We start from the raw sequence: 27,810 nt of genomic DNA, 5'->3' as shown, positions 1-27,810 counted from the left end.
CTCTTCTGTGGTTTTATCTCTGAAACACCGAGTCATTTCTTTCTCTGTGTCTGAGCCAAATAAAGCCGATCAAACTGATTTTGTTTGAGCTGCAGCTTCTGACTGATAACATGCATCAATATGTTCAGCTGCTCCCATTAACACGTTTAGTTTAACACAGTGTGTTTAATAGCTTAATGGAATAAAACCTTATAGCAAAATGACACATTGGGACAAAACTTTAGCTGTAAGGATTTAAGGTTTGAGTGACAGTGAGTGTCAGGATGACAGCTCTCTTGAGTTGATATCCAGGTTCTGCTGTGTAGTTAAATCTCAGTGGGCAATAGTAAGATTTTCAGATGCTTCTCACCGTGGCTGTGTTTTTGTTTGGTTTTTAACACCGTGCACTTGGCTTGCTGAAGGAGGTGGGCAAAGCTGATTGTTTGTCCTCCTCAGAAATTCTAACGCCACCATTTTTTTACACGATGCAGCAGAAGTTTTTTATATTTTTTTATATCTTTTTGGTTGAACATGTATCAGAGCAGTTTGCACATGTACCAGCGATGCCACAGTTTCCTACCCCTCTTTGTTCGTTCTTCTCTGTCCGCTCCTCTCTCTGCCCATAATCTGTGCGCTTCTTTCTCTGCCCGTTCTCTGTGCTCCACTCTTTCTCCACGCTCTGTGCGCTCCTCTCTCCTGCTGCAAAGTGCATCGCAGAAGCTGCTTCCTGCTGCACATAAAGCATGCGTTTCCTCTCTGACGAGTATGTCTGCCAACCTGCAGAAATTCTTGTACACGGTTGGTCAGTTTTTATTGGTTATTTTATCCTTTTTGCACGGCTTACAATACGCTCTGTAAGCCGTGCGCACGAAAATAAGCCATCATTTTCAAAAAAATTGGCCGTGCAAAACACAGGCGCAGAGCTCGCCCCGCGTAAACCTGTGCTGTGTACTGAAACTCTTTGTGCACGTCAGTCAGAACTCTCGTCCCTTCTTGCACCAACCTTGTCTGTCACCAAAAAATAAAAAGCATCGACTGCGAGTGCTACTTCTTTTCAACATTTCACTATAGACATTGCACTGTTTTTAAATCTGTCAAAACATTTGTGACGAGCGTGGCGTGTTTCTAGCATTCCAGACGGAGAACACTGTAAGCCTCAAGACCGTCGATGGTTTATTCCAGGGATTTGGTTGCATTGTGAAGTGATCAGTTTGAGATTAACAAGATTTGACAAAGCTCTTGGCCTAAAAAAGCACACCCTCTCGGAAAAAACGTTTGCTGTTGCCCCCGGAGGGCACTTTGATTCCCTCTGTCCTTCTGCCAGCTCACTTCACGCCTCGCTCTGCTCTCATTGATGTGAAAATCGGTCTGCAGATACAGGAATATCAATGTCGACGCCTGTGTCGTTTACTTGCTTCACACACCTGCTCAATTGTGTGTGTCTGTCTTATCCTTGTGGGTTTTTTATATTTTTTTTATTATTATGCTTTATTCTTCCTTGTCTGTTGAACCTCCTGTGCAGTCGGGCTACATCGCACAGATGAAAGGAACAGAGGCTTTTTATCTGCGCAGCACATTTGAATTGTATGAGCCTATTATTGTGCTGTGACTTAGCTTTGGAAGGCTAATTGAAAAGAGCTAAATCCAAGGTTTGTTTGACTGTTTTTGAGAGACTAACAAAACAACATGAAGAAATCCAACTTTGGATTGTTGATTCCTGTTTGTTTGTGGATATTAAGGGGTTAACTGTTTAAGTTGTTCTCCCCGAAGAGACCAAATAGGACATTGCCATTTTTTCTTTCATCTTGAGCCTTGAAATTCACGCCAACAATTGCTACTTATTATGTGCTTCAGTTTCCCTCAGTGTCACTGGTTTATTGCAGTTCTATATTGTGATGAGAACATTCTTGCTTAATGAAGATGTTTCATGAAATTCCCACACTGCCCCCAAACAGGTTAAGCCCCCAGAGAAGATGTGGGTTAATGTGTGTTGCTACAATATTATTTATGGTACTCTCCTGCTTACAATATCATGTTTGCGAGGCCAACATCAGATTTACAATGAAACCATCTAAAAGACGTATGAAAAATGAGTCTAAAATCACTTTACGATCCTGAGTGACCTTAGCTCATGAAAGACCAAAGCCTGTGTATCCATGACAACACGAAGACGGGATCCACTCCTGGCCATTGACTCCTCACAGTCAGTGCTGAGTGCTGAGGGAAGAAAAAGAGATAAGGATATATTCAATTCAATTTGCTCTGAACGGCTTGCCCTCATGTAAATGGAATAAGTAGGTTACACAGCGAGCCACACAGGAAGGAAAGCACTGAAAAGTGAAAGTGACGGTGGAGAAGTTGTGTTGTCATATTAAGTGCTCTTTCAGTCACCAGAAACATGGCTACTTCCGTGATGTCGCCTTGTTTGCTTCGTACATTGTTTTAATTTGATATATTTCTTCATTCTGTAAGGTAATCAGCAAGAAAAACAACGCGTTGTATTTTTTCAAAGTGTACTTTCAGAAAATGACAATTGCTCCCATGAATTCTTACTGTTTAACCCAGCTTGCAGTGGCTCGATTCCCGTATTTACCTAAAATGTCAAGGATCATGTTGTTGAATCGTAACACTGGAAGCAACCTGGGACTTTTCTGACTCAAAGCAAACTAAAAATGGGCAGCGAGATTTAGTGGCACCCACACATGCTGCACAACTCCTCCTAAACACCTGTGGAAGTGTAGGCTGGAGACTCACTTTATAACAGACCTTACTGTTACCTAAGGACAAGAAAGCAGGTGTGTCTTGAGGATTTTTTTTTTCTATACCAGCCATGATGATCCAACTGTTTTTAAATCGATAGCCATTTCTGTCCAGGTCTTATTAGTCAGACAGAAAAAATCTCCTATGTACACTTCTCTTTTGGGCGTGTACATTTTCTGCATAGAGGTGATGTATTTTTGTCTTAAAGTGCTGAATATCCCATTTCATTTGGAAGACATATACATTATTTGTAATACTGTCATAGAATATTTAAAGTTTCAAGGTGATTTATTTTTTAGGCAACATGCTTTGCAAGAAATTGTTTTGCCCCTCTGTACACTGAAACCCTTTCATAGACCTCAACTTTCCACTGCTGTTGATCCTTGACTCAGCCTTTATTCCCTTTGTTTGGAGTGTCAGATCATGCTCTTTTCTTTAGCCAAGCAGGATCTGAGCACACAGATGGCTTTTACTGGACTCCGAAACTGCTAAATTAAAAAACAAAACAAAACCCCCAAAAATTTACTCCCTTTTTTTTCTTACCTCTTTTTAAGTGTGTGAAAAAGCAGAATACATTTAATACCAGAGAACTTTGTTGCTAAATATAGAATTTAGTTGAAAGAAATTTAAAATGAACTGCATATTCATTAAAAGAGTTATTTTTTAACACTAATAAATTTTGTATTTTGGCAGACGGGTTATTTTCTGATTGTATAATTCCACCAATGCATGGTCTTTTATCTGAACTTTCAATCTCAGATCACTGGATGTTTAAAAATAAAAATTTAGATAAAGGTAGAGCTCATCTGTTTGTGTCTCTGTAGGTGGAGGAGGTGGTGGATGTTGGGACATTTGCTGCAGAGGACATCCACGTACCCAGTATCTACATCCACAGGATTGTTAAGGGAGGCAGCTACGAGAAAAGGATCGAGGTACAAAACAAACTTTCCAAAGAAGCACCTGAGAACAATTATTTCAACTCGTATTATATGTTGTATGCTCCTCTGGACTCAAGCAAGTCTGACAACTTTAAAACCAGTCAGTCCACTTTATGTATTAAGCCTTAAATATACTGGTTCAGAAATTATCATCATCATCAGTGGAATATATTCCCTAACTTAAAAAATACAAAGGTTTTCAACATAAATTGGGTATTTAGAAGATTTGCTCTTTTTAATGGTGATATGGTATCTACATCATTTAGGAAAAAAAGTTTTAAAACTTTATTCAAAAACAAATGAGAAGATTCTTAAAAATTGGCTTTAATTTAGCTTAGTTTCCCTTTTTTTGTTTAAAGATTATAGGATCATTTAAACATTATTTTATTTTGTGTTTTCAGTGAGGTCAGAAACTGGGATTTTAGGTCATGACATGAATTTTGAAATTTGTATCAGTTGGCATTATAGTTGGAAATTTGAGTATTGGTGTTTGTTTTTACAGCGTGTGGAAGAATGGCGGTTTTAACTCTTCACATGTTTTTATAGGTTTGTTTTAAATTTCTATTTTACATTTATTTAGTGTTTAACTGCAAATCGAGGACATTAGCCAGTTCCTAAATCTTGTACCATTCACATCTTTTATGCACCTATGTGTACGTGGTCTCTGACAAACAAACATAAACCTGCCAGGCCTGCCAGAGCTTGCATAAGTGAAGAGGATGTACGTGTTGCATTTGTTGTATTTATTCTTCTGCATTATGTTGCTTTAAGGGTCATTGTTACAAAAGTCCGTCTGTATGAAAGCAGCTGGCAGAGTTTCATTGTACAGGAAGACACATTCAGTACATGTCCTTGCGCTTGGTTAGAAATAGACCAAGATGTTATCTCATTGTTTCTCCCCAATCTCTATATCCTTTCAGAAACGCACAGTAAGAAAAGGACAAGAGGAGAAGCCTAAACCAAAGAAGGATTCAGACATTGTTCGGGAAAGGATCATTCGCAGGGCGGCTTTAGAGTTTGAAGATGGGATGTATGGTATCCTTTTAGAATGCATTCAATGAGTAAATTACAAAGTCACATAAATTTGTTCTGCGTCTGGCTCCCTTTTAATTACACCAAGTAAAAGCAGAGCAAGCTGAGGCCAGTAGTTGCAGAAAACAGAACTCTGGATCATGATCAGCCTCTGTTAAATAATTATAGTCTTTGCACCAGTTGATTGCAGAAGAAATTTATGCACAGATTATTATTATTTTTTTTAATGTTTTGCATTTACATGATGTAGTCAAAGTGTTTGTCCATCATGAAAGCAGCATTAGAGTTTAGTGATTGGTCTCTGATTAACCGCCGCTCAGACAAATTCACGCCCCACTTGGAATATTTAGTATTTTGAAAATATTAGAACTATCATGTTATGCGAGTTTAAAACATCATCCGCAGAGTTAATGTTTGTGTTTTTACACCATTTGATCATGACAGTGTGTCAAACAGGACGCTATAAATACAGCATTCAGCCTTATGCTTGTCTCTTAATCATAATGCTTGACTTTTATCTCGGGAATAAAAATGAAGTAATTATTCTGTTTAACATGGAAACCATCAGCTAACCTCGGTATTGGTATCCCCATGCTGGCCAGCAACTACATAAAGCCAGACATTACTGTACATCTCCAAAGTGAAAATGGACTTTTGGGACTGGTAAGACATCTACAGTTTTCTCCGCTGCTTTTAGTTTCAGATAGCAGAGATAATCATTCTGACAGCAGTGAAGATTTTTCAACCAAATTACGCTTTGAGCATAAGGCAAAGTGAATAGCCATTTATTTGAGCAGGAGCACTGCTAGTTGGGCTCTAGTCTGAAATATGCTAGGTTTATAGTATAGCAGATTGTGGCAGTTTGACACTTTTTCCTCCATTTTTCTTACTCCCGATCATTATTTGCAGCCTGAGCCTTTTTAACAAAAGCAGCTGAAGCTGCTGTGGGATGATTTTCCAATCAGTTTGGTTGACAGAAGGATGTAGGCGTCTATGCAAATTTATTTATTTATTTTTCTTATTTGTCTAAGCTTTCTTTAATTACAAGTCCTAGTCCCTGAGAGGTGCTGATCTCACCTTCCTTCTCCTCTCCTCTTTGTCTAAGGATTGTTCTTTTTGTTGAACACAGAGAAAAATCAATGTCTCACCTAATCAGAGAAATGTGATTGTGTCTCCCTTGGAAGATCGCGGGCAGTCGGGATGAGTGACGTGTGAGTGGATGAATGGTTGAATGCCTCTGTGCACACTCATGTTTGATTTTTATTTGGGCAGGGGCCGTACCCCACAGAAGATGAAGTGGATGCCGATCTGATTAATGCTGGTGAGGATTATCCTGATCAATTCCCCAAGGGGAAAACTTATATTTTAAGGAAGGTATTTAAATCTATAAACACTGGGCATACTAAATTATGGGTAGTCAGAGTTTATAGATAAAATATGACTACAGTTTAAATATCTTTGCAAAGATTTATTCTCTGTCATGATAACATTTTAGTCAAACTTAATTAGTGATTGTATTTTTTATATTTATGCATTTATTTTTATGTATTATCATTTATCTTTTTTGTTGTGATGTTTATGAATTAACTTACTTTCTTTCAAGCATGTTCTGTGGTATTAACGTGACTGTTCTAATAAATTAATAAAAGTACTTTTATGTCCGTTCCAAAGGGAAGGAGACTGTAACTGTGCTTCCCGGAGCTGCCTATTTCTCCAGTGATGACTCATTTGCCATGATCCGAGGGTAAGACTGTAAGAAATAGTCTTTGAAAACTTTTTTTGCGGACTCCAAGCTTCATGTGCCTGGTATTTGAAAAGAATTGCAGCAAGTAGATCCCCTAAATGAATTTTGTGATGCAGCGCGTCACCTCCGTGGACGACAGTTAAAGCTGAGAACAAAAAAGAAAGCACACATTTGCCCATAAATAGATTTTTATTTCCCCCCTCCTACTTTTCCTCTAACCCATAATCAGGATTTGACCGCAGGATATAGTAAGGATGTGTAACACTGGATATTAACAAATGGCTGCTGTCACCAGTACAACCAGACAGTTGCCTTGTCAATATACGCCAGGTCTCTTGTTTTTATTGATTTGCCTCCTGACAGATATTGCCCACCCGTGCTCCCTGCAGCATTAGTTTTGTTTGTCCACCCAGTAGAAATTCAATAGTGGTCATAAACAAAGCTGTCCAGTTGCATTGGCTGAGACCAAATGGAATCACACTGAATTTGTGGACAGGTTTGTCTGCTATTGTGTGAACACAATTAAGAGCCCTGAGATGCTGAGAAAGTATTGGTCAGAATGGAATAGATTGCTACCCACAATACAACACTAGCAGCTTACACTATCCTACAGCATTTAGACTTTATATATTTTTAGTTACTGACGTTTACACCCAGAAAATATTAGATGTACCAGCAAAACATTCAGTATCATCACTCAGTTACATTCAGTTAGTGCTATATTTTGTTCATTGTAAGTGTATCACTAATAAACATTTTGGTAATTGACAATATGCAGAAAAAATAAACCACTCTATTATAAAGGCAAAATGTCACTTGTAAAGTTGTGTGTTATTAGAAAAGTCAGTGTGTGACACTGTTTTTTAAATGCTAATGTTAAATAAATTCTGTTTTCTTAACTAATTTCTTAAGGAACTGGTCATAGTCAGCAGGTTTTTTTATGTTTAATCGTTTTTATTTGACTAAAAATTGCTGCCAGTTTTCTTTATGTGTGCCTGCTGCAGAGAGGGGGAGTGTGACAGTCTCTCCTCCACATAATGCACAGTTCAGCCTGTTCATACGTTTGCTAGATTATTTTTGCTAAGTGCATTTTTGTAAAGAGAAAGTGCTAAAGGGGTGTGAAAGTTGCTAAATAGAACAACAAAAAAATGGTAAATTGGCAACACTGTTGTTGAAAAATGATGATTAAATAATTAAAAAAGCAAACAACCCTTTCTGCTTTGCATGATTATGCATCGGTTCAGTCTGTGTGCACACTAAGAAGGTAGATGCAGCTGTAGTGTGTGTGTGTGTGTGTGTGAAACAGACTGAATGGATGCCCTACACACAGTCCTATATTTAAAGAATTTCCATTTATTTTTGCACAGCTAATATGACAACATAATGTTTAAAGCAGTAGTGCACAAAACGCTGGTATCACCTCTTGTTTTTTAATTTTTTTACATTTTGGCTCAGTGCATCTAAACATTTTTGTAACTTTTTAAAGTGAACAATAAAAAATGGCTCCTTGTTTACCTATTTTCAGTCCGGGTCTCGTTTCTAACAGTGACAGCATGATGTGCAGTATGTTCCTCCAAAATGTGAGAAAACTGGACAAGTGGTGGGCAAATGGGAGATGAAACAACTAACCACCTCTCAATTTAAGTAAATGGTCTTTAGTTCATACTTTTTACTGATTTAAAAGCTGACAGCTGTTGTTTTGTCTTGTGTTATTCTCCCAAGGGGTCACATCAATCTGACAATGCTGGGAGCCATGCAGGTGTCAAAATATGGAGATCTAGCCAACTGGATGATCCCTGTAAGTGTAGATGGCACACATCTCAGATGCATTCATTCTTCATCTGCCAGTGTTGGCTAAACTTCAGAGAAGCAGGCATACTCCTAATGATGCTTCTAAAAATTATTTATTTTATAAATTATTTTCTTTTCTCTGGTGGTCTTGTTGTTATGTGAAATATTATATTAGTCTGGCCTTTACCATGTTTTAAAATTAGGTTGCAACAACTTCAGTCGAACACACTGTTAAACGTATTGCACTGTGCCGTTTATTTATACAAAAACAAAATGCAAAGTGCAGAAAATGTACATGGAAAAAAAAAATTAACTCACTGCATGACTCAGTAACTTTTAGAATCACCTTTAGCAGCAATAACTTGAGGTAATTGCCTTCTGTGTGACCTTATCAGATTCTCACAAGTGGAGGAATTTTGATTCTCTCTGCTTTACAACGTCTCTTTCCTTTTAAAAACGGTTGCAGGCATCGGTTTTTGCCCAGCTTCATCAAGGTTCTGTCACAGCATTTCAATCAGACTGAGGTCTGGACTTTGATTGGGCCACTGCAACATATCGATTCATTTTCTCTCAGCCATTTTGGTGTAAAGTTACTGGTGTGCATGAGTTCATTGTCCGATTGCGTTGGTGGACTTAAGCATTCAGACTTATTGCTTTACATTTGACACAAAAATGCTGGACAGTTGTAGGTGAACTTTTACTGCCTGTCAACTTCCCTTCCCCTTTACTCCTGTTCCTTGACCAAACTTCTAAATTGAAAAGATATATAAGGATGTTTGTTCTTGTGTGTAAAAGAAGCACTTATATTGCAACTTGAAATGCTTTTATGTCTATGTTTGTTACGCCAGACCACAGGCCAGACCTACGCTTGTCAGAGTACTGAGAGGAAGCTACAGTGTAATGGGTGGTCAAGGCTATTACTAGATAGTCCATCAGGTCAATAGGTCTTAAAACCCCATTCGACCGAGTTTTTCTCAGTAATTGCTAAGGTCTAGAACCTATTAAAAGTGTAGGAGGTTCTAAGCCACAATGCCCTTTGGGATGCAGCTGTTTGCTGTTTGTCTACATTGAACATTATGTCAAGCGGTGCACAATATTCTAGTTACATCTCTAAGCAGTAAAGTGTATACAGCTACTACGGTGCTGAGTGTTTTTACTTGACTAGGTTTTGAGAATCCAACAATTGTAATAAAACCTAGTTATTAATACGGAAAAATGCTAGTGCTGTTTCTTTTCTCAATTTTCAACTTCAGCTATTTACCTTTTAGTCTATACTTGTTCATATTAATTGCTTATTAACAATTGTTTAATTAGGCATCTTATTCAAATATTGACTAGGAAAGCTCTTTCAGAGTAGGGACATTTATCTTTGTTGGTCATTCTCGTGCTTCACAGTTTGAACAGTAAAATATTGAAGCAAAACTGGCACAACACTCCGTCCTCACCTACGCTTCAATCATCATTATCCCCTCTTTTGAAGGGATGGGTGAAGAAAATTACATTTCCCGTCGCCTGTGATAATGAAAATTATTCACTATCTAAAGATGGGTTCATAGCGTGAAATTGGAAATGTCTTACGTAGGAGTTGGGGATGCAGTACACTCAGCATGAATATGTTGATTTTGAATGCTTTTAATATGCGAAATGCAGATGAACATTTTCCAGCTGAGGGCTTTGAAATGCTTTTACATCTCCACTAAGCCTGAAACATCTTTAAAAAAAAAACAATAGATGGAGACAAAGGGGTAATTGAATGAAAGGTTGTATTTTGGACTTTGTGTACTGTTTTACCATTTAGCAGCTGGAGCTTAATCATGTCAACTGTCAAATGTCTGACTGTCCCAAATGTCACTGGTGTTTCCTGTCTTATTGTGTGCACAGGCATTGTAGATGAAGCAAGGCTGGACACAAAAAAGTTGATCAAAGAACAAGAACAAAAAATATCTAAACAACTTAAAGGTAACAAAATCAAAAGCTGGATGAAGTATTGGTATTGCCAAGTTGTAAAATGGGTAATAAAGGTGATTCCAGAGTTTTGGTTAGAGTTGCATCAAAATTAGCTCTAAGGATTTTGCATAAAGCACATTGCAATTGATTTGAGAAAAAAACAAACAAGCTAGAAAATATGCTAAAGTTGCTTCTATAAAATGTCAAATATGATTATTATTATTATTATAGTATATTTTATAAAGCAAAGAAAAAGATGATTGCCCCCCCATCCCCCACCTCCAAAAAAACAAACAAAAAAAACCACAGAGGTCTCTGCTCTGGTGTTAATGGCAGCCTTCACATGAGGCGGTGTACTCTTAGTTCAGCTGATGCCAGTCATCCAGACACTCTGTGGAAGGACACAGGTCCTTGTTTGGCCATCCATTAGCAAAATACTTTGCCCTTTTCTCCACTGTCCGTGCTTTCTGACTGATGTCACAGCTGATAAGGTGCTCACTATTAACTATTTGACAGGACATCACTTCAAAAATGACTAGACTCTCCCTTTGAAAAGGCTGGTACCTGGCACGCACAGATGTCATGGAGTTTTATATTGCCTAATGCACAGTTCAGAGGTTCTCCTTTGGTTGGGTCAGTTTGTGCCCTCACATACCCACTAGCTTCACATATCGGGCAAATAAATGATATGATCACACAGCTTCATTCAGATCCATAATGCAGCCTCTATCAAACTCTGTCGAGTGTTGGTAATGCTTTCCAAGGCATCCTCTGTTTTTTGGTGATCTTTACTTGCTGCTATAACTGTCTAACTTTCAGGCAACTGCCTGATAACACTATTGCTCCACTCCTGCCATTCATTCGACGCCACCACTATGCCCTCTGGTGACTGACTGTTCTAGACGAGCGAGATTTTTGCAAATCAAATCACTTACATAACCATTGTTGGTCTGTGTGTGTACTAGATTACATCCAAATCAGAGCATTGCTTCTGGGTATTTAATTTTTCTTTTTTTTTTTTTGCCCAGATGTGAAATGGCATTTTAAAATTAAATTGAGCTGTTTTCACTTCTTACACGGTGTAAACAGTTCTGCTTTTTAGTTATTTGAACACAGTTTATATTGTCTTCCTGGCAGCTCTTTCTGATTCTTGTCATTAGTTGTCTGGGTAACAAAGGCTTGTGTCAGTTCGTCGCTATGTTATTAAATAGAGAGCCATTTACATCAGACAGCGCAGACCGTCAGAGAACTGCTAAGTGGGAACTCTTTGGATTGTGAAGGGGGTCATTTTCTGTGGTATTTCTACCACTCACAGAAAAGTCAACACTTGCTCAACAAATTAGAAATTTGTGTTCTGTTGTCATGGCGACTTGAAAAATGTAGCCAACCCCACAAAGTGTAGCTAGATAAATGGTGTTAGTCAAAATATGCTTCTCAGGCATATTCTCATGCGTAAGTGCTGAAGTGGCACATTTTTATGCCCACCATTCCCACGTACTACATGTCACCGCCAGCTTCTGAAACAAAATAAATAATTTTCCATATTTTATTGCTGCTCTTGCCGCTACATTTTCTCACCCTTGTATGTTTAAAAAAAATTCATTTCTCTTATCAAGCACTGCTTTTCCCTTTATTACTGTTCTGCAGTAAATAACAGGAAAGGCATCAGTTGGGTGTCATTGGGGTTTCACAGGGATGGAGGTTGAGTGGAAATGACTGTGACTTGTCTCTGTTTTCACATGTATGAAAGGTGTCATTTCAGCAACGCTTCAACTCATGAACTCCTGTGTTTTCTGGGTTCGGCACTACTGATTTAGCCTCTTGTAGTCCCCACATTATCTCTTGACTTCTAGCTGTTTGTGGATTATTGTTACAATACATCTTAACCCATATTTTCACACTTTACAAGGAGAAAATATAATGTCAAACATGTCTTATCTGCGGCCAGATAGGCACATGTCAAAATGTTTTCATCTCAGTCAGAAACAAATACACACAGTTTGAAGTATTTGTATTTATTTTTTGGGGGGTAAATATTTCAGGAAGACTTTGACAAGTTTCTTTAGATTAATTATTAAAATTACAAATCAATTTTTTCACTGGTTTACCTCCAACTGATTCCAAGTCAGTCTACCAATAGATATTAAAACATTTACATAATTTTCTGCAACTATTTTTGGCCTGGATGTGTTTGAAAGAGAGTTCAGTAAGCCACAAAGTGAGGAAAACGTCTTAAAAGTCTTGAAATGTTTAACTTAACCTGTTTGACATTTTTAAATTAGAAGTCGATCTTGTATTAAATTATGCAACGCTGAAACGGTTCTGCCTGAACAAAAGACAAGTGCATCTCCAGATTTGTATCTGTGGAGCTGAAGAGCAGTTTTAACATTTTGGAGGAGAATTGTCTCAAAGCAGATTTGTTAATTAATTTAATTTATTTATTTTGCTAATTAAATGCCAAGTTGCACTCTTTCGAGGCTCCTGTTATGTTTAGATTACAGCAGCCAAATGCACGCAGAGTGGTGAGGAAATTAAAAACATGGGGGCTTCAGTTCGACCAGCAAGGTCAATATCACCAAGGCTTAGTTAATTAAATGACTAAATTACCCTGCTGATAGTGGCAACTTGGAGGATATTTTTGTGAATATTGTTCTGAAAATATGTTTGTTTGTTTTTTTTTCCATCTGAGGGCCTTTGGGCATCCTCTGCCATTCAGAATTCAGATGGCATCACAACCACTATAGTCTACATGATTTATTAAAATACTAATCTAAAAATCTTAAATGCATTTGGGAAAACAACGGACATTATTGAGACCATTTAAGATTTTGTTTTGTGCTTTCAAGTGAAGCTCAGGCTTGGCTGCTTTGTGCAGTCAGGAAGAAACGAGTCTTTAAAACATCAAACCAAAACAAAAAGTTTGAACAAAATCAAATTTAGTTTGCACGTTGGAACAGGCTATCATTTTATACTGGTGTGTCATTTAATAAATGTGTGCTTCATCAGTCACAGACAGATCATGATGACTTTGAGTTGTGCTAAACAAAGCAGCTTAGATCAAATCTAGTTTAGATGAACACATTGTAACAAAATCAACCCGTCCTCGTGGAAATATAGGTCACTGACAATGATCAATGAGCAACAGATCTTCAGCCTGTCTCTAAGTTTTCTTTCCAGGTCACCTTAACTGACCATGTGCAGCTGAACTTGTGCTTCGGTCACAATATGAACTGTTGATCCTGTAAGCCTGGCTGCTGCTGTCTGACCTTCTTGGCTGCATCTCTTATTGCAAAGATTGCATTCATACAAATACTGATGGCTTCTTGATATTTTTTTCTTTCTGTAGCATGGAAACAGTCTTTTTTTATATCCAACTGTACACCTAGTAGAGGTTCCATTCCCCTTATAGGAATACTACAGGACCACCTAGAAATTTCTTTCAAAATTCCTTAAGCTTATGAATGTTCCAATTAATTTTTTTTTCTCTCAAATTCAGGCAAAACATGTTTGATCAGTGTGTTTTCCTACAGTGTACAGTTGCAAACTACACAATATGTGCATTATTACCACGTGTTAACCACCGTAAGCTTCTACTGTGTGTCTCCAAGGCACCTGATTTGAATCAATGGGTGATTAACAGGCTTCTGCAGAACATGAAGAGGTAATTTAACTATTGAATCAGGTGTGTTGGAGCCGAGAAACAAGTAAAACATGCAGGATAGTGGCCCCTGAGGACTGGGGTTGGTCACCCCTGATCTACAGGCATTCATCAAGGGGCACATTCGGTCAAGTGACAAATCAGCTGAGTAAACTCTAAATCAGAATAATGACATTAAGCAAATACCTGAACTCTGAATGTCAGATAATATACCTGGTATGTGATGTCATTTTTTGGGGGGGGTAAAATATGAAAGAACAGCTTACTTTGACTGGAACAGCTCAAAAATAGCAACAGGCCCATTATTTGGAAAAATTTCCTTTAATCTATTTTGCAGTATTGCTTTTCTTGCGGAAATTTGTCTCTTGAAATATGAAATTTTCCTCTTGTGTGTTTTGAGAACCATGCTCAAGCTGCCATCCAATTTGGAGGTTCTAATTCATCAGTTATTGGGCAAGAAAAGGAACTTTTGTGCCAAGAATCAGAAACTATCTGCTGTGTTGGCTTTGACAGACCCTTGACCCTCAGGCTTGAATAGGCTGAGGAAATTTGTTGCGTTAACCTAATTGTTTAAACTTTGTGTCAAATCACATTGGTAGTACTGAATGAAGCTTTTGCAATACATCCCACATAATGCTGGAATAGTCTGGTATTTTATAAATTAGTTTTTACAGCATGGTCGCCACAACTCAGCCACAACTTTTTAGGGTAAAAAAAAAAAAGGTAAAGGGTGGCTAATGTGAAAGAACAAACACTGGGAGTCGAATGTTCTCATTGACCTCAATTAAAATATAATTTAATTGGATTATTTGTCTGTTTGAGATTAAAATTAAATCAGTAAATCTTTATTCAGTGTTGGATTCACACTTTCATAGACCATCACTAGTACTTTAACTCATCTGTGGTTTTGATCTTACAATAGATCCACCTTTTGATTTACAGTCAGAGTGGGGTACATTAGCAGGCGTCTAGCTCTTATAACAGCTTTAAATCCAGCCTTGCTGCCATGAGGTCAGACACAAGACCTGACTACGCATCACTTTGCCCACTAATAATAATAAAGCCATTTCCAGAGCATCACCTTATGATGCTATATGATAAATGATATTGCTGAAGAAAAAATTGCTGAAGAAAAATATATATATATATTGTTTTAGAAAATTGAATGTTGGTGTTTTTATTTATAGGTATTGATAGTGGGTTAATGCAGTCTCAGTAAATGGTACTCAGTGGGATAATAGTGTAAACTTTATGCATAGCCTGTGCTTTCCCCCCACATCTGGAAAGCACCTCATGTCTGCTGAACATCCTTTCTGCTCTCAGTTGATATCTTCTCTATCCAGCTGGCAGACAGTATCCTTATGATGCGCCACACTTGGCATATATTTCCTCGGGTTATTGAGCAGAGAGCAAAACAGGCTCTTCACATGATTGATGAGGAAATGGGATTTTAATTCAGTTACTGAGCCGTCACCCTGTGGCCATATCAGCATGTCAGCCTTCCGTATTTGGAAACCGGCTTTGCTGGGAACAATGCAAGACTGAAAGACAATTTTTCACCCAGATGACAAATTTGTTGTGCTGATGATCTTTTTGATAGTTTTTACCTTTTTTTCCAAGTAGCTGCCTTGGCTCTAATAAAAAGTCACCATTTTAAAAAAAATAAAAAATTGTTTTATTATAACTGAAGGAAACATGATTATTATTTTTTTAATTTACTAAACTGTGACCTAAGAAAGTTTTCTACATGTGGGGCAGTATTTCTTTAAGCCGTGGCTGGATATTGTTCCAACAGCAGATTTTAAAGATACATTGTAAGAACTTGGAGAAGTTGGAAAAACACAGCTTCTCTGCTCTGCCTACATTGTTTTCTTTCTTTATTTTGTTTGTTTACTAGCAACAAAAAAACTGATTTTGCCAAAATATTAAAATCCTGCTGAAACATTTAATTAAATTAGGTCATTAATACTAGTATTCTCACATTCCACTAAGGCATTTAGGTTTTAATCAGATTACTTCCACACTTGTAGATTTGATCAACACGTTTAGAACAAGTGTTTTCTCTTCCACCTCTAGCTTTTATTTTTCCCCAGATAACTTTGTTTTTTATTCAGTTTTAAAAAGGTTCTTATTTTGCACCATAATACAAGTGTGATAAACTTAATTTTGTTTGTGAGTAATAACATTTTAAAAGACCACTACATTGTGCGTTTTCATTTCGAGTGTTTTTGGAGCCTTTGTTGACTAAAACATTAGTCCTAATTAAAACTTTGAGTTGTGTGTTAAGTTTTTGTAGTGAAGTTGTTACATTATTTAAATTTTATGAGTCTACAGCTTTAATTAGGCAACTGGAAGTTTTAAAAATTACTATTCTATTTAGATTGTAATGATTTAAAAAAAAATCATGTTTATGTTTTGGATTTTTATTTAACAACAAATATTTTGAAACCAATATTTTACCATCACTTTTTAGAAAAGATTTGTGGTGATTCAATTTTACTTGCTCCACAATTAGATATTCTTGTCTCCTTTTCATATTATTCTTATTCTATCCAGCAGTGAAATAAAATTAGGGGTTACCAATCTCCAAGCATTAGACGGTATTGTTGCATCAAGTAAACACGGCTGTTTCACTTGCTGCTACATTTTGTCTGAAGAGAATTGGATTTGAGGCTTCTTCTTCAATAGCTGCATGAAAGGAAAATCACATTGATGTCATCTCAATTAAACCCCCTCAGTTACAGCATTTGTTTCCTAAATTCGAAAATAATTTGTTTATTTCCCAATTTCCAGGGCAAAATGGTGAAGGGAATGGGAGGAGCCATGGATTTGGTGGCTAGCGCTGGAACTAAAGTTGTGGTCACCATGGAGCACTCAGCCAAGGTGTGTATTCGGTCGCTCAAAATAAATCTTCTTTTTCATTAGGAGTAAGCAATAACCCAAATCAAATTAAACTGGCAATTTCCTTTTTCCAATTTGGTTCTTTTACCAGTATTCTTAATATGTGTTTCCTGTAATAATTAGTGTTAGTCCGATGGCTGAAAAAGGACAAGTCTGTTAATAGATTGCCTAATGCCTTTTTATCAGAGAATACCAGCTCATCCTGATGAGGTTCTGCGTAGAAGCCATTCCCTCTTCATTTATCTTCAGCTAATCTGAATACAAGCCTGAAATTGGACTTGGTGTTTTGGGAAGGGCTGATTAGTTAGATGTGCTCCAGCTAGAGATGAATTACCCAGAGGGGTTCTTTACAACAGAAGCAAGCTATCAAACTGCTTTGGTTTACTTTTAGAAAGCCCAGACCCCAATATGATGCAAGAGAAGCACATCCTTCTGCATTAACAGAAGCATGCTGTTTTCTTGCTAATGGGACTGTCTGGCGCCCAGTTTCAGTCCAGATGGTGCAGCAGGTGAGCATAAATTTACTGCCCCGAAGCCTATTTTCATTCATGACCGGGAAAGGGGACGATGAAGTATGTTGTCTTTTTTAGGCAGCATTTGAGTTTTATTTGTTTTATTTTCTCAAAGGGGACAGAAGGAGTTACTGAGCCACACATCTATTGAATATGCCCTAATTATCCTTTTTAAGATGTGCGGACATAACCACTTGCAGCCCTTTTAGATAATAAAATCCCAACCATGTCCTCCCCCAAAAAATGACTCCTTATTTTGAACGGGCTGACAAACTTAAGCATCCGAGTGAATAACTGACCTTTATTTCAAATTACTGCCCTTTCTTTCAGGGAGGAAAACACAAAATATTGGAGAAGTGCAGCCTGCCTTTGACAGGGAAACAGTGTGTGGATCGAATCATCACAGAAAAGGTGCATTTTTATCTTTTCATTGATGTACATAATATATGGAAGTGTGTCTGAGTCCACTCAGATCTGAATGGAAGTGAATGGATGCTGTACATCACTGAGTCGATGAACCATTAGTCATAAACTAGTGCCACTTACTCATGCTGGTTTAGATTTAGAGGTGGTGTTAAATGGCTTTTTTACAAGTGATTTATTATGCATGATTTATTAAAATACTTTTGTATTAAAACATATAAATAAGAAACGAAACAAAACCTTTGGGGTATATTGTACATGTGAGTAAATGCCTGTAATACCCCAAATACTCAGGCATCAACACTCAGTTATTAAAAGTGGCTCAAACCAAGGCAGTGACGTGTTCTAATGCTGTTTCAGAGCAAGGTTGGCCCTTCATCTTATGTGAATGTTAACAGCAGAAGTCTGACTTGGATCAAATGCTGGGATATAAATGGGTCCACTGCAGCTTGAACTTGTGACACTAATAATATCCGACAGCGACATGATTCTGTTCATCCAGCACGCTGCATTTCATTTCACTGTCTGGTTGAGCTTTTGATGTAGAATATAAAGCTTTGCAGGTACATCACATTTTTAATGTAAAGTTTTTAATTGCCTTTAATTTTCGCCACACTTGTATTGATTTAGAGTAATGTTAGGACTGACTTATTTTTGGGCATCGTTATAGACTAAATTCTTTAAAATGTTTTTATATATATATATATATATATATATATATATATATATATATATATATNGTGAAAGTACTACAATAACAAAATGAAATGCACAATTTTCCTTCCTTGAATTATGAGGTCTTTTAAAGACCTAAATTTATTTAATTAAACCTAATTTCACTTTCTTTTCCAAACACAAAATGAAAGAAGTCACAGTTCTTTAATATTTTAACAAACCGTATTTTTTTGTTAAATTTCCCCTAATATGTTTCAAAAGTAAAAGTGAAACTTCAGTGGACCTAATTAACCTAATCTGGGTTTGGATGGTAGACCTTATTGGAAAGGCAGAAAGACTCAGGTTTAAAATAAACTGAGAAAAGCCCCGGGATGTTTAAATATCAGGCGCTTGTAGTCGAAACATCCCTTCAGAGTCTTTCTGTTCTTTCAGCCATTCCATCTGCAAAAGGCTTTCTGTTCTGTGAGATTATTGAGCTGTTTACTTACATATCCAAAGATGGGTAAATTATTATTTTTACTGTAAGACTGTAAAATCCTTCAGTTATTTCTGCTGTAAACTTTAAAGCAGGTCATTGTTGGTCATTGTTATTGTTGGAGGAGGAAAAATGAATTCACAGAAGTAACTTAAGAAAATGGAAAGGCAAAGACAACACACCTAATCAGTGAATCTTTGCTCGTTTTGGCTAAATTTCTACTTTTTATGTTTTAGATTTAGGGCTAACTGAAGTCCTTGAAGAAATAAACGACTGCCTACAACTAAAAATCAAACTGTGGGCTCGACAGTGTTTGAATTACTTTTTGATCACACCCAGTCAGTTTCCAGGTTCAGCCAACAAAGACCAAGAACTCATTAGACACAAGTCATCCTGGTTATATCTTCATCTCCCAATTAGATCTTCCTTAAACACATTTGAAAACAAGTACAGAGAAGCAGTTGATATAATTGTATTATACAACAGCATGCCAATGGTACAGATATAATTACAGTAAGTTATTTAACACTAATTCTGTTAGTGTATTTCTGTAATGAGGACAGTTATTTGGTTACATATTTGTACTGTGGTGGAAAAAGGGGCAGCCTGTGAAATCCAAAGTGTCTCATCTGAATTCTGTGACAAAATTTGACATACTGGATACATCTGGTTAAAGTTGGATGTAGGATTGTTACTTGTCTGAACAGCTTTTTTTTTTTTTGAAGGTCAGTGATATTGGATTTATGTGGTAACAAAATGAATTGTTAGTTTTAGCTAATGACAGTGGAAATCAAGCACATTATAAAAAAATAAATTCTTTACTCTGACAGGCTTCTTTTGTTTTATTCACGTTGGTGTTTTATTGCATGTTTACTCCCTCGCAAGTCTACTTTTTTTTGCTCACGGATACTGTTCTTTGCACTTGGCTTATGTGGACTCTGATTTTTCAGAGTGCTGCTTTTGAGACTAATTAAATGCTGCCCACAGGCTGGTAGATGAGTGCCGGTTCCCATCTTTCATTTGTAAAAAGGAGACCACGGGGTAAGCCTTAGTTAGGCAGAACATCTTCATTATATGTGACCCTTGATGTCAAATAAAGAAAATGAGGATGTAGGATTTTGGATCGTAGAATACAAGTGGTAAGAATAGAGGTAAGAATACTAACTGAGTAAAAAAACGGAGGGTGTGAGATATGAGATAATGCCTGGTAGTCTGTCGAGTTTGATGCTGATGTTGTTTTGTGTGCGCTCTGGTTATTGCCTTTGGAACTTCTTCACTGAAAACATGACCAGTCGGGGACAAAGTCAGAAAGTGTGTCCGTGCGCCCCCGACCATTCACCCCCAGCCCACTCACCCCCAGCCCACTCATTCCTTTCTGCTCAGCAAGCTTTTGTTGTGATTGCACAACTTTTCTCAGCAAGTAGATTTCTGTTAACATTTCTAAAGGTTAAAGCCATTCTACTGCCTTGTGAAGCCCCGGTACCACCTCCTCCTCTCCATCTTTCTCATTTCAACTTCTGCAGTCTCTTGCTTCTCATAAACACATCTTGAATACATGCCCAGCACTTTCTTCACAATGATACAGATTCTTACAGTTCATAATTTATGACCTAATTTTCTTCTTCTTTATGACATTTTTTTTAATTTCATTGTCTTTTTGAATCAAACTACCCCCACATTTCATTTTCCAAATTATTCATCAGATACTTTGTCTCTTGCGCTTTGAATACATTTGAAAATCCTTTTGCTTCCATGCATAATAAACTGGCTTTGTCTGGACTAAAATGTGAGCATTTTGAAGGCGGTGTTTGATGATTCCACTCTCTCTTTGTAGCCTGGGTCTGGAAAACTGAACTTTTCAAAGATTCTGACATGCGACTGTCAGCTTGTCATCCTCTCAGATACTTGGCAGCGATGTCAAGAGGCCAACTTTTTGTCACTGGGAGTTACCTAATGTGATTGTTTGTTTTGAAAACCAGTATATCCTCCTGCATATGTAAGGTGTTTTCAATGGCTTATTCGCATATTTCTGTTGTCAAATGGCATGAATGAAATATTAATTTGAAAAGAGGGTGTCAGCGGAACAGCTCAAGAACCACTGTTGGCTCGATTTATAGGACAGCAGTAAGATAATTAATCAGATTTTGAGCTATACTTTAATTGTAGCTGTTGTCTGCTGACATTAGAAATAGAAAAGTAGGTGATGATGCACATTTGGGATTTTTGTAAATAAACATAAAAAACTGAAATGAAAATGAAAACATTGCTTTCATTTTTCTAATAAAAATGAGATGCACATACATTTTGTCTTTAAAATAGTTTTGCACAAATTGTGCAACTTTAAAGCTGTGCAAGGACTTCAGAGTACATTAAATCTTTATGCACTATGAACATGTTCATTTTTCAAGGCTGATTTACAGTTTGCTCAGTATCATTTACCCAGAATGAGTCTTCTTGTACTTACTGTCACAGTAAACAAACTTTTATTTTCTGACTTTATTCGTCCTTTCTCAGAGTCGTGAGGTTACAGACTTTACCGGCAGCAAAAATGTAATGAATCATAAAAAGTTCTCAAAATGTAGGTGTCGGTAAACTTTTGACATCAACCCTTTTTAAATTTGTTATTTCAAAAATGTGCAGTTCTATTCAGCTTCAATTTAAAAAGTAATAAGCCTTGCCTCTACGTTATTGATTATTGGTATTTGTGTCTCACGCCTCACACACTTGCTAGGCAAATGGAGACATTTGAGAGTTGACAAGCTTGAAAAGTTACTCTTCTTCTAAATAAACCTCAGTAAACAGCACTTATGACAAATTATTTATTTTTTATTCATATGTGCTTTTGAAAGGGATATTCAAAAAGCAAGGTAAAAAAAATAAAAAGGAGCAAATTGTATTATGGTGCTTGTGGTGTGTAAAAGTAGAAAAATCCATTTCCTACCATCCTTTTTTATAAAAACAACAAGGAGAACAACCTTTATGTCTGAGTGTTGAAAAAACATTGATCAATAGAAGCAACCACTTGTAAGGCCCTAAAACTCAACCTGGATGTTTATGTCACTTATTATTAATAAGAACACATGGGAAGTGGTGAGGAATCAGGAAAAAAAATACATTTGAGATGCAATCACCTGCAGTATCATCAGACTCGGTGGGGAATGTTTTAGCCAATATTTTTACACTGGACATCACTACAATTAGTCCCCAGTGTCTGGAGTGATGTTATTGAGCAACTTATTGTTAGATGAATGAACTCCTGCAGCTGTTTGCTCTCTAATAACCAATAACATTGCTTGAAACCGCCTGTGGGCTGATAAAATTGTTTTTAATGGTGATAACCAGTGCCAGCTCCAAGACAGAGTGGAACGGGGTTGCATGAACCAAGCAACAAAGCCCATTCAATAAGCCTGATATTACTTGCCCTAAATCTAAATCTCCAACGGTTGCCAACTTGACATGATTAAAATTTCTAAATGAGAGCACAGGGTTTGCATGGGTTCTTGAAACCATCTAAAAATGCTTCACTTTTAATTTGGTATTTTCAGGTTATTAAAGCGTCCTGTCTGTTTATGTATAAAGAATTGGCAATAATTGGTTATAATGGCGTTTTTAGGGTTTGTTCCATTTTAGTAGTGGACTATTTATTTAATCACTGCAACTTCAAATTAGAACTCACTGGATAAGGTTAGGACTTAGGGTATCAGTACCACTTTGAAATGGGATTCATTCTAAGAGTGATTGAATTCTAAATGAAGTCCTTCAAACTAAGTTTGATTCATCCACCATTGCTTTCCAAACTATGCAACCTGTATTTGTTTTGTAATGCAGGCATTTTGACTTCAAAGTACGCTATTAAAATCATCATTAGTTGATACTGATATTAGTGTGGTATTCAGTTTGATGGGTATTAGAATTAAAAGCATTATATTGTTTAAATCCTTGTGTGAACGAGGAATAAAATAGAAAGACATTTTGTAGGACCTGAACCAGGTTTAAAGGTGATAATGCTGTAAGTTTGTACTTTTCCTTTAGTATTTTTTTCGCTTTCAACAGTATAACAAATTCTACAGAAGAGACAGAGAAATCACATTGAACCCTGGCAGCTGTTTGGATCTTTATTAACAAGTCTTAGTATATAATTTGAATAGAGCAATCATAAATTGAACTACTCCTTCGTAACATGTACTTTGTGATTATGGGACAAGGAAGTAAAACACTCATCTTGAGTATGTATGAACTGCTTAAATAGATGTAAATCATCCCCTCTAACATGCTGTGTATTCTTGTAAATGCTTGAATTTGACCTAGGAAAGATGTAATGACCCTAAGAACAAGAAACGGGACCCTTAAGAGCTCCAAATATACCTTTTTTTGCTTCTAGACCCATGCACAGACTCTGACCTAAGCGTCATATCCTCACAAACACACAGTGTCTTCCTTGGCTCTCGGTGGCCTGGAGGAATGGTAAATCGAGTGTTGTCCTAAATAGTTATGTGTTGATTTGGGACTCATGATGGTGGGAAACCTGCTGCCTCAGGCTGTATATTTGCTGCTTTTCTTCATGGTTGAGTCATCTTACAGTGCTCTTTTCTCAACCAAACGCTTGTGTACACGCAGCCCTATTATTAAAAGGGTGACATGTTTGTAGTATGTGCTTTTTCGCATGTTTTGCAAGCAAACCAATTCACCTCTGTGGTCTTGAAAAAGTTTATACTTTCCATCTCTTTAATATGTTTTCCTCCAAACTGCTATTCGGAAAGTATTTTTTGTTTTAAAATAATTTTAAAAAGAAAGGGTCTAGTCAGGCACAGCTGAAATTAAATGTCTCCTAAATAATTCAGTCAGTAATGGGTTCAGGAAAATGTTATCTTTGTTATTTTGCATAATGACAGCCATACTAATTACAGCAAATATAATTGGAGCGACCGAATTGAAATTCTTTTACGGCCCTAACTGTGAGTTTTTATATAAACGCATTTTCAAATTTACTTATTGTAATTGCTTGATTGCATTGCTGAAATAGCTTTCTGTTTATTCGTTGGATGGCCCAACACTTATCGATGCAGTTGTTTCTTTGTCTTCAAACATTTTGTTACGAGGATAATGTCTTGTTACGTGACATTCAGCCCACCTCTCAGCAGACAGCACGTCATGTAGTCTACCAGCTTTCTAATTAATAACCTTCATCAACGTGCCTAATGATGGAGTTACATTTGAAGACTGTGAAGAAAGGTGACCTAAGAGTTTCACAACAAAAGACTATTTTGCAAATGAAGAACAGTTTGTTTTTCTACGAAGTGAGGATATTAGCCATGAGACCAATGGATAATTGCTCCAGAACCAGATCATTATATGGTAAGGCTTTGTGCATTTTCAACTGGAGCTGTCTTTCCCTGACATATGACAGCACCTGCCACAACCACATGCTGTGGTTGCATTTTTATCGTCCACATGTAGCACGTTTTGATAAATCTTTAATTCTCCTTAATCACTTGTGGCAAGTGTCACAATTAGAGATGCATGTCAGTGTCTGTGTTACCCGTAGACCCTTGTTCCTAGTGACATTCCATCTGTCTCGCTATATTGGAGTGAGATATCTGCCTCCTGCCTTGTCACTGTGTGGGGTTCTAATGAGCTGAGAGTCCTGACAGGCTTTGCATGCATGTGGCTTGCCTGCCACTCTCTGCAGAGTGAGGCAGCAGAACCAAGTTCCAAAGAGCGCACCTGGCTTTTCCTTAAACTGTTTCTGCAGAGTCTGCATAAGCCAAAAAGAAAAAAAAAATCTTTAGATTTACTTTTAAGTAACTATTTTTAGGCATACTGTATGAACCTCTACTTATTTTCTCTTGTCAGACTTGTAGTAGAGTTAAAAGTAGTCTTTCTACGATCTAGTGACAATGTGAAGGAACAGAGCAACAGTTCGTTTGACAACACATCACCTCCCTTAAATTTATGTGAAGCAAGTTTGTTGAACATGCTTGTGTGTGAAACTCATCTTAATGATTCATTAATCATTACTACTTGGGAGTGTGTTATTTATTTATTTTTTACAACAGTCTATTCAGAAATATGTGGCTTTAGAACATGATAAGACTGCAACTACTTTTTGGAAGTTGGGTTCTCCATTTTTATTCAAAACAGAAAAGCTCCTGTAAGTTGTTTTATGATCCTAAAGTTCTAATTCCCAGGTAATCACATCACATCATGTTTATGCCCATAAAATGCCTGTACTACATCTTGTTAAATAAAGTGTGCCCTTGTTTTGGACTGGAAAACTGAGCACAATGTGGAAATTATTCTTATTTGGCAATCTCGATTAGTAATTTTCATCCACGTTTTCATTTTGTGTATGAACTACTGTAAAATTTAAAGAGGCACGTTTTAATACTTTGATATTGGGTATTTTACCACTTAATGTAAAACTAGTATTATAAAAAAGTTGTGGAAACTTTAAAGTCAAAACAGCCATTAATGAGCTTTAGCTTGAATAATAAACTTGCACATTTTGGATTCATTATTGCCCCTTGAATGGATTTTCTCCCATCAGAAGTAGTCTAGTGACGGCAGAGTATTTGTTCACGTTTGTTGTGGTCCAGCTTCAGGGAGTTGAGGGCTGCTCTCTGCCTCTCCTGGATGTGTCACCAGTAATTGCAGCTTTTTTGTCATCTCCTGTGTAGATGACACTGAAGTGGTACTCTGGCCTCATGCCTGAGCTACTAATGCCTTTTTTTTTTTGGAGGGGGGGAAGCTTATTGTTTCTTTTAAGTCAGTTTGATATTTCTGGCCCTGACATTCTTGTCCATCACCCCACTTATTGCACATCATATACTCAATCATAATTTTGTCATTATATCCCATCATCCTTTTTTTTCACTGAACTCTCCATCTTTTTTTCTCTCCTTTATTTCACTCCTTTTCTACCTTCTGTCTTTCTACCAGGCCGTGTTTGACGTGGATCAGACTAAAGGTCTGACTCTGATTGAAGTGTTTGAGGGACTTACTCCTGAGGATATCAAGGCGTGCACAGGCACAGATTTCGAGGTGAGGAGTGTTATAATGTATTTTCTAATTTAAACTTTAACAAACGCACCTTTTCACTTCTCCTTGTGGCATCATCCAGGTGTCTCCCAACTTGAGGTCCATGCAGCAAATTTAGAGAAGGTTCCAGTGGCCGTCTTTGAAGGTGTGCTTTGGTTTATGTCTTCAAATTTGTGCTAAACAAATCTAACAGCATATGTCAGGTCAAATGAGCTCAAATGAGTTCAGTTCGTTGGTAATCAGCATGCAAATGTCAGAAGGATTTACTCTGCAGCATCAACAGCTGAATAAGAATCAGTCGAAGCAAACATGCATTGTTTTTCTTGAAGTGTTAGCTGCCAGTTACACCATTAAGTTATTCATTTCGCTCATGTGTGTGCAGCTGGTACCAATTTGTCCATTTGTAGGTTACAAACTGGAGTTACTCTGAATGAAAAAAAATGCAAGTTGTTTTTTTAACATAATGAATGCAATAAAATGGAATCTATTAATTACTGTAACATATGGGATGCAGTTCAAAAAAATTTTGGTTAATGAACAATGGTGTTCAAGTGATTGTACCTTAATCAAAGTAGTTTGTAAGAAGCAGCTGAAACTTGTTTTGCATCAATAAACAAAAGTGTTTTTACAGTATGCATTTCTTGTATTATATCTTTCTTGTTCCTATTTAGGGAATAAGGTAATAATGGGTTTGCCTGAAACATGCTTGGAAGAATCACATCTACCATAACGTTAGCCTGTTTCATTTCTCTGTAACTCATATTATTCAAACACAAACAACGGGCCTTGAAGTATTTTTTTAGGTAATGTTTTGTACATCAATTACAAATAAACATTGTGTGCAAATCAAAGCAAAACTGAATTTATTGAGTTTTGACTAATTCCTGTTATTTGTATCAGAAAGAACTTGAAAGAAATAATGATTTGTATGTTCGAACCATTTCACCTCATCAGTTTACGTCGACTGACCTCAAATAACCGCTCAAATGAGTAATACAGGTTAGAGCGTTCTATACGGTTTACATTGGCAGCCTTGATTTGATTTCTCCACTTGACTAGAGAGGCGCTGTTATTACCTGAGGGCTGTTACATAACCGGAGAATTTAAGCCAGTGGGCTTTAGGGGTTCAAGAAGATCAACTAGGTTGGATCATCAAGCAGAAAAATGGAAGAAAGTGACAGGGGGCTTCTGCCACCGGCTGTTGATGTTAATCCAGGACATCACTTCATGAGTCAAACTCAAGTGGTACCCTATAATCCTTCCTGTTTAACTATGAGAAATAGGTTGAGAAATGTAGAAGTTTTGGAACCATGGTTGTATTTACCTGTTAAAATGTGTTTGAACAGTAAAAATGAGCTGAATTACTTTTTAAATGTTTAAACTAAATAAATTGAAATAGGTTTTTCAATTTGAACTGAATTAGATGTGCAAAATGACTGGTTAAAGCTCGCTGGTTTGTGTCAAACTAATGTTTAGACTAATTATGCTTGAAGGTTTAGAGGGGGTGCAGGCCTGGTACAAACCTCTCAAATAAAACTCTGGTAAATGTTTATACTCCTGTTTTCCTTTCAGAAATGAAAGGTAACCAAGTTACCTTTATATGTGCATTTGACAGGCCTGTACTTTTCTTTGGGAACATGGCAGTCAGAGGGATTTCTGCAGACTGGTGGTGATGGAAACAAACACCTGCTATCAAAAATTGTCCAAACACTACCAAATGGGGAAAAAGCACAAAAACAAAATAAAAAAAGGTCACAGGTCGCCTTCGTTTGTGCTCCAGGGATTTCAAACACTATGGATATAAAAAAAGATGCCCTTTTTGTACCATCTCAGTCTTCTTCTATTTTTGACTCTTTTTTTTTTTTTTTTTTTTTTTTTTCCTGAATGACTCATGTTTTAGTAGTTAATTTTCACAAAAGATTAGGCAAGTTATTCTT

The 27,810-nt window shown here is 37.0% G+C and overlaps 1 protein-coding gene across 1 annotated transcript in view; it reads left to right on the top strand.

Moving 5' to 3' along the window:
• oxct1a (3-oxoacid CoA transferase 1a) overlaps positions 1-26,506 on the top strand; it is a 41,163-nt gene extending 14,657 nt beyond the window's left edge. The window contains exons 8-17 of the mRNA XM_017431309.3: positions 3,564-3,671; positions 4,598-4,712; positions 5,278-5,372; positions 5,982-6,030; positions 6,381-6,453; positions 8,176-8,251; positions 16,643-16,732; positions 17,593-17,673; positions 25,775-25,876; positions 25,956-26,506. Coding sequence (XP_017286798.1) covers positions 3,564-3,671; positions 4,598-4,712; positions 5,278-5,372; positions 5,982-6,030; positions 6,381-6,453; positions 8,176-8,251; positions 16,643-16,732; positions 17,593-17,673; positions 25,775-25,876; positions 25,956-25,991 — 825 coding nt within the window. The 3' untranslated portion in view covers positions 25,992-26,506. The remainder of the gene's footprint in view (positions 1-3,563; positions 3,672-4,597; positions 4,713-5,277; positions 5,373-5,981; positions 6,031-6,380; positions 6,454-8,175; positions 8,252-16,642; positions 16,733-17,592; positions 17,674-25,774; positions 25,877-25,955) is intronic.
• The last annotated feature ends 1,304 nt before the right edge of the window (positions 26,507-27,810 follow it).

Source organism: Kryptolebias marmoratus, linkage group LG1 (assembly GCF_001649575.2).
Source record: "Kryptolebias marmoratus isolate JLee-2015 linkage group LG1, ASM164957v2, whole genome shotgun sequence".
In the NCBI taxonomy this organism is placed as follows: Eukaryota; Metazoa; Chordata; class Actinopteri; order Cyprinodontiformes; family Rivulidae; genus Kryptolebias; species Kryptolebias marmoratus.
Note: the sequence above shows the minus strand (reverse complement) of the source record. Positions and strands in the feature narration are given on the sequence as shown.